Below are 12511 nucleotides of genomic sequence, written 5' to 3'. Positions count from 1 at the left end.
CCAGCGGTTCTCAATTCTGGCTGCACAGGAGACGTCTTTAACGAATACTGCTGCCCAGACCCACCCTCATACCAATTGGACCTTGAAAGGGGTGGAGATGGGCTAGTCAATACGTTTTAAGCTCCCCCAGTTATTTTCATGTGCTGCCTGACAGGATTGAGAGCCACTACCTGAGGAGCTGAACTGCTCACGCTCTCCAGGGCTGTGGCCTTTGCCTCCTGCAGGAAGAAAAAGTAAGCGGGGGAAATTCCAGGCTGACTCAGAGATGGTAGTTCATAAGAAAGACAAAGGTGAAACTGGGCTAGATCAGAAGAGCTGAGCTTCCAGTTTCTACCCTGGAATCAGGTCCGTCATAGGGATCAGACTCCAATTCACATTAAACTAAACTCAGAAAAAGACCAAGGTTTGGAGGAGCATCCCATTCGTTCGTTCATTCATTCATTTCGCTAATTCAATTTTGAGCCCCTTCTGCAAGCCCAGCATTGTGCTCGGCCCTGAGACTTCATGCTCTAGTGGGGGAAATGACAACAATAAAGACATAAACAAATGAATGTCAATTTATAGCAGGTGAGATGCTGGCCAGCCAATAACCAATACTAGGGTAGTTCAGATGTCATTTCTCACCGGGTTTGGTCTCAGCAACTGGCATCATCTGTTCTCACCCATCGAGTGTGTAGCGCATCACCCCCTTGCCTTTGGGATGTCTATAAGCCTTGATCTGATGACACTAATCCAGTAAAAATAGGGGCGTCAATAATGCTGACAGTTTGGGAAATAGGTCTAGAGTGAAATTTACTCTGATTCCATCTGTATTGAAAAGGGTTGCTGGGAGGCTTGGGTGGCTCAGTCGGTTAAGCATCTGCCTTCGGCTCAGGTTATGATCCCAGGGTCCTGGAATCGAGTCCTGCATCAGGCTCCTTGCTCCTCGGGGAGCCTGCTTCTCCCTCTGCCTGCTGCTCTCCCGGCTTGTGCTTGTTCTCTCTCTCTCTCTCTGACAAATAAATAAATAAAATTTAAATTAAAATAAAGGGTTGCTAATTAAAAAAAACAACCAAAATTATAGTGAGTACACATTACATTCTTAGGAGAAATAGTCACACACCATAAAGTGATGATGCATTGATAACAAATCATAATTATTTGTTCTGGGCATCTCTGTTCAGAACACTCTGTTAGCCTGGATCCATTTACAGAGTGTACTTGACAGATTTCCAACTGCATATATATATATTCCCCAGTAATTCAAACTAATCTGCTTCTCAAAACAATGAAAGTCAAATAAGGTAGTAAATGGTCTCTTATCTGAAATCATGGGTTCATGCCTTTTCTTCCAACTTCTGCAGGCAGAAATAAAAGCCCCTACCCTAATGCTAATCTTGTCACCTCCATCAATGCCTCAAGGAGGATGAATGGCCCCATGGTCATCCTGGCCACTCTCCGAGTGACTCAGGTGATCAAGAAGGCAATGTGAGGATCACACACGAGCAGACATGCCCACCTGACTTGCCCTCCTGGGCCTGTACCCAAAGGAGTTCTATCTCCAGACTTTATCATAGCCTTGGTTGAGGGGCGGGGAGGAATCTGCCAGCTAGCTCTAGGATTCAGTCAATCCAATATGAATCCTCTGCGGATTTAGAACCCCAAGCGCTCCCTGGCCCCAGGCTCTGGCTCCTTTGGATCCTGAAAGACAGAAGGAGCCAGCTGGGCCCACTCTAACAAGCCCCAAAGGGCTTTGGGGCCATTTGAGGCTAAATGCTAGTGGAATTAAGGAAATGATTACAGGAGCTTACACCATCATGTGTTTGGTTCTCATACTTGGAGATCCACAGATGCACCGATTGTCAGAGTAAGAAGAGGCTCAGGGCCACCCCGGGCCACCCTCTCCCTTCGTAGATGAGGAAGGGATTTATGATAGGATGTCACCCAAGCTGAAGACTGAGGGCAGAAGCCATCCCCTACCAACTCCCACCCCGCCATGGGTACTTGAGTGCTGCTGGAGCCTTGCTGCCTTAGACTATAATGCTTTAAAAAGGAGATGGAGAAAACATTTTCCAGACTAGGCTCTGTGCTCTCTGGGTGCAATTGGCTTCCTTCCTTTGGTGGCAAGGGCCACCCAGCAGAATGCTGGTCTCGGGGGGCCGATCCCAGAGACATCTCTGGTTCCGGCAGACTTAGGTTCGTCACCCAGCCTCAGACCCCCGGCAAGCGTGCTAACCTCCAGGGTCTGCATTTCCACAACTGTAAGAAGAGAGCCCCGGTAACAGATGCTCCGACTCACAGAGCAGTCACTAAGGGCCTGCCTCAGTCCCAAGCACTTCATTCCCATATCCACTTCCGTCATCAACCCAACAGCCTGAGGAGGTAAGTATTAGGGTGTATTGGCAGCCCCATTTTGCAAATAAAGAAACTGAGGCATACAGACATTAGTAACTTGTCAAAGGTAACACAGTGTTATGGGGGGAATGTGTCTCCCTCCAACAACAAAAGAAGGTATGCTGGGGTTCCAACCCCCAGGACATCAGAATGTTACCTTAGTTGAAAATCAGGTCTTTACAGAGGCAATCAAGTTAAAATGAGGTTGTTGGGGTGGGCCCTCTCCAATATGATTGGTGTCCTTATAAAAAGGAGAAATCTGGACACAGAGACACACACAAGGAGAAGACAGCCATGTGATGCATCTACAAGCCAAGTGACCCTAATGATGGCTGGCAGCAGCAGAAGCCGGAAAAGGCAAGGAAGGACCCTCCCCTAAAGCCATCAGAGGTAGCGTGGCCCTGCCGACACCTTGATCTGGGACTTCTAGCACCCAGAACCGGGACAATAAATAGCTGTTATTCTAAACTACCCAATTGGCGGTAACTGATACACCCCGGGGGTTGGTGCTGGAGCTGAGATGCCAACTCAGAGCTCTGGTCCCAGAGCCCTTGCTCCCATCACCATCCCACGGGGTGGCTGTGGGGGGGACAGTTGCCAGCTCAGGGCCAGGACACAATGTAGATCGTGGCGGTGGTGGAGGAGGCGAGCTAAGGACCTCACAAAGATGAAATAGGCAGCATTTCCTGGTTGGCCAGCCACATTCTCTGAAGATGAAAAGATACGATGGAGGTGGCAAACATCTCCAAGACTGAAGCTATCCCCAGCTCCCCAGCATGTAGCAACAGGATGGTTCAACCCAGAATGTCACGTACCCAGCAGAGATGAGATTGGTGTTTACCACTTTCTTTTTCCAGCTGATATTACACTCTGGGGAGTTGAACCTATCACATTCCATCAAGAAGTTAATTACTGGGCTACTACCGCCGAGTGTTTGATTCCAGAGGCAAAATGCCTTCCCAGGTGGGGCAGGCAGCCGCTCCCTTCAAGCCTGGCCACACCTCGGGGTCGGCAATGGGTCTCAGACCAGGCACCGGAGGGGGGAAGCGGGGGCCGACTCGGGGTCCCCACAGAGGCAGAGCCCTCACCCTGCCCAAGGGTACAGTCAACACCACTGATCTTGAACAGCCACCCCAAAACAAATGCACTGGTGAGCAAGAGTGGGAGCGCAATCAGTCACTACCAGACATTTATTAAGCACCTGCTGAGTTCAAGGAGTTGACTTGCAAAGGTGAGCCTGACTGTCTCCTAGTTAGTGGCCCTGGGCACGATTCTTAACCTCTCTGTGTCTCTGCGTTGTCCTCTGTATACTGGAGACAATAACTGTCTATCTAGGGTTGTTTGACCTTAAACCAGCACAAAGAAAAGTGCTCTACACAAAGTAAAGCACTCAGGAAACGTCAGCAACTGCGACAAAACTAACACCAACTCATTAATGCCCTGGACATGAAGACCCGGTCCTAAGCGTAACGCCACGAGGCACCCAGAAAGTCTGCAAGGTGAAATCCTCCTAGAAACAGCTCCCTGTTTATCCAAGGGCTGAGCAAGGACCTGCCCTGTTCCCCACCCTGACTGCTGGGGCTCTTGGCACAGCTCATGAGCACAGCCCCACCTTAGGCTCTGGGACCAGCCTACTGCAGTCAGAAGGAATTTAGGGAGCCCCGGGCTACTGGCTCAGTTTCGAGTCAGCCTTGCCAGGCCGCTGACCTTCTTCCTGCCAGACCCCTCTCCCCAGGCAGGCCAGGACCTGCAGGAGCTGCTGTGCATTGGCATCTAGGGCCAGCGCCTGGGAGGAAGAGAGGTCAGAGGCCAGGAAACTTGTCCAGATGCTTGGAAGGCAGGGACACCTGTGGAAGGCAAAGGTAAGTAAGGTGGGAAATAGGTGGGTGGGGAAAGAAGGGAAGTCCAGTAAGATGGACCCATTCCCCTTCCAGAGGTATTCCTGGATCCTGGTTCCTTGTGGCTGCCTGGCCTTGGGGGAATGGCCCCTAAGGAAGCAGGCGGTCCCCCCCTCCAGATTCCTGGTTCTGATGGCGGAGCTCTAGACTTCTTTCTCAAGATCAGCTTCACCGTGCACCCCAGTTCACGCGGATGGAGACCAAGGGAGCTGACGTTTATGAAGCCTATCTGTGCTCCAGGAACTGGGTTCGATACACAACGGGCATCACTCCATTTCAAGTCACTATGTGGCATCAGCTCACTTTACCAAGGACCAGGAAACAGCAGGGCAGCGAGCCCACCTCACACAGCCGGGAAGGAAGAGAGCCGAAGCGCCAATCCATGGGTGCTTCTGAACACCAAACCCTGCTCCCTGATCCTAAATCCTGGGGAGAGCATGTGCTCCTCTCTGCCAGACCTGCCCCGGAAGCCCCCTGCCCCACTCCCTGGTGTGGACTGGGATGGAGGCCCTTTGCCTGGCCTCTGTCTGCTGACCATTTCTAGAACAACTGAAGATGGATGGCAGGTCCATCTCTGAGTGACACCTCTCCCAGTCCGGTCACTTCTGCATTCCTCTGAGCCCTGGTTCTCACAGGATTGAGCTTTTAATAACTGGATGCCCACACTGGGTCAACAGAGCTGAGATGTCTAAGCACTAAGGCTCCTACGATATCTAAGCACTAGGGCTCCTACGAATTCCTAGGCTCAGTGTGTCCTGACACACATACCAGCAAGATGGGGTCTCTACACTCTGTGCATAGTCAAGGATTCAGAGCAGCCCTTTGTGGTTCCAGAGAAGGTCTTGGCTGCTTGAGGCTCCCTGAATGCACTCAGTTACCCAGCGCATGACCAGGGTCACACCAGAACTCGGTCCCAGTCTGCTAGTGAGAGAGGTCCATGGCGGTCTCTTCAGTGGGCAAAATCAGGATATGGCCTGGTGGCAACAGGACACAGGCCTAGCCACAGGGCTGCCACTCTCCACCATCAGCCTGCTGGCCTCAGTTGTCCTGTCCATTTACCACAGGCCCAGACCTTCAGGCAAGGCCCTCATCCTGCAGATACCCACCCCTCCCCGGCCAACACTAGGCCCCCTGCTCCCCAAGCTGGGTTGTCCCCCTCCTTCCCTCTCCCAAGTGGTGGCCTCTTCAAACAAAGTCCCCTCCAGGTCAACCACTCACAGTGGGCCTACTCTCCCAAATGAGTCCCAAAGTGGCTTTTGTCCCTGAAATGTAAAAGAGAGCCAGAACTTAAACACCAATGCCTGCTGACCTCCCTTAACAAGTGAAGGGAGACACTACTGTGTTTGCTCCTTCAGTCCCTCCTATCAGCCTAAGAATCAGACAGGAAGCAATAGCTCAACAGCCTGTCCTTGGAAAATAATTTGACCAGCATGGAGACGTTAGTTCTCCTCCCATTGCCCCAAGGGAGGAGGGCTGAGTGTGGTACGGCCCCTCACATGTGTGAGGACAAATTTGGCCAACCACCCCCCTCACCCCGCCTCATCCTGCCCCCCACAAATCTCCAACCAGGCCTTCCTTGTCAGAGCTTTTCCTCCCTCCACATTCATACCTAGACCTTTCCAAGATGCCAAGAGAAGAACAGGAGGAGGTACCCCAAAGTGATCGGGGCAGTGGGGTGGCGTGCATGGCACCACCGGCTCCTCAGCTGGCCTGGCGTCCACCCCCAGAAGGACATTCCAGTCTTCCCCGGCCCCCTTGTGGGTCCTGCTGTCTGAGGTGGCAGGAAGATAGGTCCCAGACGTCTAATCTCCTGTGGGACCCCGGGATTCTTCCTCCAGCTCTTCTCAACCCAGACCACACCTGATCATCACCTGGGAGCTTTAAAATATCTGATGCCCAGACCACACTTTGGGCCTGTGAAATCAGAATGTCCCTGGTTGGGGCCTGGGCATCAGATATTTAAACGATGCCCAAGGGAATTGCAATGTTTTGGCTGAGTTGAAGAATCACCTCTCTATGCTCTGAGCAGGACTCGATTTCTTATCGCTGTGTGTTCGGTTTGCAAATGCAGGCTGGCATCCAAACTTTCTGCATGACAAGTTAAAAAGGGGCTCTTGGCTTTCTTCAACACTCAGTGAGAGTACTTAAGGCCTTTCCCTCGCTTGCAAACTGACCTGAGAGAGAACATTAGCTGGGAAAGTCTGAAGCTGGTGATTCCACTCCATAGTCTTGCCACCACATTATGCAGAAAGTGAGGCTAAAACCAACTTTTGCCTAATACACGGAGACATTTTTTAACTAAAAATGTTTACTGGCGAGAAAGGACAAAAAAAGAAATGTTTATCTACCTTATTGGGGAGGCTCAAAAAGTTCTAGTTTTCCATTTGTATAGGTACTCCAACCACCAGTTGGCATGAAATAGTCCTTCAAGCCAAAAGCCAAGCCAGCATTAGGCCACAGGAATCCACCAGGGACCTGGACAGGAGAGAGGATGACAGGACCTCATCCCCAAGGGGGCTTTTTTATGGCCTGTTTATGCAAGAATGGAAAAAGGCTCTCTGCAATATCTTAGTCATGCATCTCAAATACCTTTAATCTCTGAGATGAGAATTGGTTTCTAAATTGCACCATGCACATTAGCTGGTCACTGTTCTCACCAAAAAAAAAAAGACCACTCTGACCATCAGTTGTTGATGGAGACAGAGGCGACGGGAAGCCTCCTCTGGGGGATGTGCTGACCTTCAGCCTGAGCTCTCCTGACCGGATGCCGCAGCCCCTGGGCATAGCTTGATCTCAGAACCACACACGAAGGCACAAGGAGATGCCTATGAGGTTTCAAGGTCAGTTGTCTGAGGCACTGAGAGGAGAGGAGCTCAACCTCCCCCGGACATACCCACCAAAGGTGCACAGCCTGAATCCAGTCACAAGCGAATACCAGACAGAAAGCAAGGGACCTCCTACAGAATCCAGACTCTTCTTCAAAAGCATCAGTATTGTGAAATGCTCAGGGAGACTGTAACCTCCTCCGGATTACAGGAGACTAAAGAGAGGGCATCCAGAAGCCACAGATGATCTTGGATTCCCTTTTTTTCTCCAGGACATTATTAGAACAAGTCGAGAAATCTATTTAAGGTCATTAATTTAGATAATGATATCGTGGGAGTGACCCAATTCTGATCCTTGCGCTGTGGTTATATAAGAGAATTTCTTATCTTCAAGAAATGCACCCCTACATATTTAGGAATAAAGAGACATGCCTACAACTTACTCTTCATTGATTCAGGAAAAAATAATACACACACACACACACACACACACACACATACACGCACGTGGGAGACAGTGGAGAATGAAGTCAATATAATATGTTAACATTTGGGGAATCTGGGTGAACAATGTGAACATTCTTTTTTACTATTTTTGCCACTTTTCTCTAAATGCAAAATATACCAAAGTGATTTTTTAAGTTAAAAAACCTGGCACACCTGGCCGGTATTCTCATCTGCTCACGGGCCTGGGTGTCCGCCTCGCAGGCGCAGAACTTCGGAACACACCCAAGCCTACCCGCTGAGGGCAGCCACACATGCCTGTTTGCCAAGGTACAGGGACCCCTTGACTCAGCAGCTGGCTTTTAGGGGTACCCTGCTCTGAAATTCCCAGGAGCCTTACGCACCACTCAGGACCCCCACTCTTATGAAACTTCCTCCTGTCTCCCGGCCATCAGGCCTAGGAGGAAGCCCCTACAAATGTTCCCCAAGCCTTGTTCTCCATGCCCCCTCAACCATGCTCCAGGAATTCAGGGAATTGGGAGGACGGCTGGGTCAGGAGCCAGCCCTACCCACTTTGGGTTAGGATTCTTCATGGGTCAGACCCAGGCTTTTGTAGAAATACATGAAGACCACTCATATGAGAACGAGCAAAGGCTGTTTATTCAGAACTGGCTATAGCAAGGGTGGTTATATTCAGCCACCATGGCTCGGTTTGGGGAAAGCTCTGTAATGGACAAAAGGGAGTGCCCCGGCCGGAGGCTGTTGGCTGAAGAAGCCATAGGCCCAGTAATCAGGAGCCGGGCATCCTGTGTGTTGGGTGAGGGGTGCCGAGTTGGCTGTCCCAGGCTGTTACAGGGTTACTGCTTGGCTTCCTGCACTGCTTGCCAGAGGAGGACTCTGCCCTCCTACCGGGCTGCCTTGGAGATAGCAGGCTGGCTTCCTGGGCTGGTTACTGCAGACTGTGGCTCAGAGTTCTGTTTTTACTTATTTTCTGGCCATTGTCCATTGATATATTCAGTCTCCCCCTTTCCAAGACCAAAGACCTTCTGCCCGTACCCAGTGATCTCAAGTCCCAACCATCAACCCAGACCTGGAAGGTTGTTTTCAGCACTAGAACAACCAGTCCTCGGCTAGGTGCCCCCAGGTGTGTGTTGGTGTGTGTCTGAGTCCTCAGTCATCCAGCTGAAGTCACAGGGCGTACGGAGAGCCCTGGGGCCTTTCCTCAGCCCCAGCACAACTGGGCCTCCGAGAGCTGCCGACGCCCCCGGGGCTCCGCTGAGCTGAGGTTCCAGCCTGCCTCTGCAAGGGTGGCTCGTCCTTCCAGAAAACCCCCTGAGCGTCTGGTAGCTCACTGTTTGCAGCAGCAGCACAAGGGGCCCTACCCCCCGCCCCCCACATCTCAGGAGACAGGCCCAGGCTTGGCAGGACCGTATCACCACATCCCCAGCCTCACTCCTCACACCCTCACCCCCCACACACCCCATTTCTGGCATGCAGAATTGCATTGATTTTATTTAGGGAAGCTTTTGTGGTGAGACTGTTGTAGCTGCCACTTGGCATCAGAGTCTGAAATAAGATCCTTAACATCACTTTCCATACCCCTTGCGCAAACCTGCCTTCTCCAAAACCTGCCTTCTCTCTGGCAAAAGGAAGGCCACAGGCCCAAGGTGGAGTCACTTGCCCCCAAGACAACAAACCTAGACTTAATCATAGTTTCAACCTCTCAAGGAGTGAAAGCTTAAGCCAATCCGTCTGGAATTTTCTGGTCAGTACCACAGAGGCTACCTGGACCTCTGCAACACAGTCAGGAGCCTCTCCAGCTCTCAGAGGAGGTTGAGGTGATCCACTTAAGAAGACCTCCTGCCCTCCCCCTAAGGGAAGGTGACCTTGCCTGAAATAACCCTCTTTTCCCACCCTCCTTCCAATGAACAGCTTCTATTTTGTACTCCTTGGTTCTCCCCTCTACTTGCCAGATGGGAGGCCGCCCTATGCATGAATTGCTTAATAAAGCCAAGTCGACCTTCAGATGGATTTGGTTGAAGTGTGTTATTTAACACTCCAATCAACTGGAGCTGGAGTGAGTTTGTGGTGCAGATACAAGCTGCACAAATTCTCTCCGAAAGCCCAGACCAACCTCCAAGATCAAGCAGCCAAGATATTTGCCTCATCATGATGGGTTTGAAGTAAGATTCGGAAGCCAAGGGCCAAGAAAGAATTCTTGAGACCTTTTGGTGCAACAAAAAAAAAAAGGAAGAGTTTACAAATATCTTAATGATTTACAAGGAAAAAGCATTCTTATCAATAGCCTAACTTCCAGAGACCCATAGACTCAATTTCCTGGAGCACTAACATCACCCACCCATCCATAGTGATGTGGGAAACAAAGGTAGAAGGAAATGTAAATAAAATAAAATATCCTTATAACCTGCAGCCCATTGATAAGGACTTGAGGCAGGCAGAATTATAACCTTCCTCCAAGAAGCTTCCAACTGTCTTAAGGTTAACGCTTTGCTAGAGGGTATCCTGTGAGTCTTCTTTAGCATATGAAAACCCTTTGGAACTTCCCTTACCTTTCTTTCCCCAACCCCAGAGTATATAATCAGTTGCTCCTCACAATCCCAGGGCAGCAGCTCTTTCTGCCCACAGGTCCTGTCCTGGTGCTTTAATAAAATCACCCTTTTTGTACCAAAGACATCTCAAGAATTCTTCCTTGGCTGTCGGCTCTGGACCTTACCAACATTCCAAAACTACATCAGAGACACAATTGGTTTTTCCAAGGGGGTATGGGGAAGCCAATTAAATCTCAACTAGACAGGACACAATTTCCATGTCTATGAGCTCCAAGTGGCAGAATGGCTCCTAGGTGGTAAACTTGGCTAGACTCTGATAACCCAACCCTGAAGGCTATAAAACAGTGAAGAAGTTTTCTGTTGAAATACATTGTTTTCTCTCCCTTTTAAAAAAGATTTTATTTATTTATTTGTTTGTTTGTTTGTTTATTTATTTATTTGACAGGGAGAGAGTGCACAAGCAGGGGGCAGCGGCAGGCAGAGGGAGAAGCAGGCTCCCCTCAGAGCAGGGAGCCAGATGCAGGGCTCCATCCCAGGACCCTGAGATCATGACCTGAGCCAAAGGCAGATACTTAACTGACTGAGCCACCCAAGTGCCCCAACATTGTTTTCTTCAACACAAGTCTCACTGAGCTCTACCCTTGCTCTCCCATCCCACCCTCATCTGGGTCAATCTAGGCTAGTCCTGCAATGGGCCCAAATCCCCTGGAGGGGGACAGAAGTGAGAAACTGAATATACACACAATAGCCAGACATATAGGGGCAGGACTTGATTCGTAACTGACAGTTGCCCTAATATCTGTCCCCTTCTCCCAAGCACTTCTAGTTTAAGACCAGCCAGAGAAAACCAAATGCACACAAATCACATAGGATGCCCGGCTTCTAATAAATTCGCCTTCAGCTTCCCCATGCCAAATATCTACAATCAGGGCACACCCAAAACCTCTGCTGTTTCCACCATAAAGCTTTGCCTCTCGTCCGCCTGCCTTCCAGTCTCTGCAAAAACCAGTGATGGTGGTTGACTCCCTAGAGCCAGCTCTGAATACATAGCTTCTGCTGTTCTCATTTGGGTAGTTTTCGCTTATCTTCACAAGGTCATGTCCTGCACAACAGGATATAAAATATTTGCTTACCTGCTACAACAGGAGAGGCTAGAATTCAAAATCCAAAAACTTAGTCTGCCTACCTGTACACAAGAGAAGATAAATCTTACCTTGCTCATTCTCTACAGAGGCAAGAATAAGACAGTCACACTTAATGCACCATCCCATCTGGTAGGAAGGGTGTGTGGAACATGGGTGATCAGCAGTGTCACCTGGTCACTGAAGGCTGTGGAAGGCAAAAACTGGAAAAAAAAAAGAAAAGCCTTCTTTAAAAAGCATTTGAGGGGCACTTGGGTGGCTCAGTCAGTTAGACGTCTAACTCTTAATTTCAGCTCAGGTCTTGGTCTCAGAGTCATGAATTTGAGCCCTGTGTTGGGCTCCATGCTGGCCATGGAGCCTACTTAAATAAAAATTAAAATTAAAATTAAGATTAAATTAAATTAAGTAACAAGGATTTGAATACCTCAGTCCCTCCCAAGCCTTCCTGCACCCTACACAAAGTCCTATCATCTAGACCTTTTCTCCTAGTATATCAGGTAGAGGACCATCTATCCAAACCCCATCTTATCCCTGCTCTGGGTCACTGCAGCATCTCCATCTGATGCTGATTCCCACTGCCGAACTTGCCCTTCAGGTAAGATAGACAGCAACGGAGGCTCTATTCTGAAAGATCTTTCTCCAGGGTGACCCACAGAAGGCCCTATTCCCAGCACCTTGGTAGGTGGCCTTGAAATGAGTCTTCTTCTAAAGTTTTCTTTACAAACTTGGGAGGAGGGGTGTAGGGGAGAGGTGCGCAGGGAGGAGAATGAGGAAAATGGGAATTGCAAGAGGTCCTAAAATCCTTAGGCGTTATCAGGAGAGTAAATTAATTATATTCTTATGTTCATAAGTTCCATTCACCAAGGGTATGGAGATTCTGTTGTTGATCCGTAAAATAAAAATTCATTGAAAGCATTGGTGAATCCATTGTGGCTTTTGTATTTATGTCTTTTATCAATTAATAAATACTCCAAACACCATTATTGTTATCAAGTAGGAGACTAAAGTTTTTTGCTACCAGCTGCTGAGCCCCCAACCCAAGACCTTGAGACCACACAGGTCCACCCAAGCTCAACCCCCCTCTTGCAAGAGGAGCTCTGGCTCCCTTTGAGTTCACTGGGACCGGAGTGAGCAGCATCCCGTTCCGGCCCCAATCCTCTCACTTCCTAGCCCATGGTCTTTGGGCAAATCACTTGGATTTGCTGAGCCTCCTTCCTCAAAGAAGATGCAGCCTGAACAGCTCACCAGGCTGACATGGG

The 12511-nt window shown here is 49.6% G+C and overlaps 1 protein-coding gene across 3 annotated transcripts in view; it reads right to left on the bottom strand.

Moving 5' to 3' along the window:
- The window catches only part of IL1R2 (interleukin 1 receptor type 2), a 142565-nt gene that overhangs the window by 72854 nt on the left and 57200 nt on the right, over positions 1-12511 (bottom strand). Inside the window, exons 3-4 of one of the 3 annotated variants that reach the window (XM_064572651.1) lie at positions 11324-11455; positions 625-991 (exon numbers count right to left, since the gene is read on the bottom strand). Coding sequence is in view for 1 of the 3 variants with exons in the window: in XM_064572650.1 (XP_064428720.1) it covers positions 797-807 (11 nt within the window). In the remaining 2 variants the exon portion in view is untranslated. The remainder of the gene's footprint in view (positions 1-624; positions 992-11323; positions 11456-12511) is intronic. The other 2 variants (XM_064572650.1, XM_064572652.1) reach the window with 2 other exon arrangements.

This window comes from Mirounga angustirostris, unplaced genomic scaffold (assembly GCF_029215605.1).
Source record: "Mirounga angustirostris isolate CCGP_5_RB_7025 unplaced genomic scaffold, mMirAng1.0.hap1 SCAF_10, whole genome shotgun sequence".
NCBI classification, from domain to species: domain Eukaryota; kingdom Metazoa; phylum Chordata; class Mammalia; order Carnivora; family Phocidae; genus Mirounga; species Mirounga angustirostris.
The sequence above is the reverse complement of the archived record's forward strand: the minus strand, read 5'-3'. Positions and strand labels throughout refer to the sequence as shown.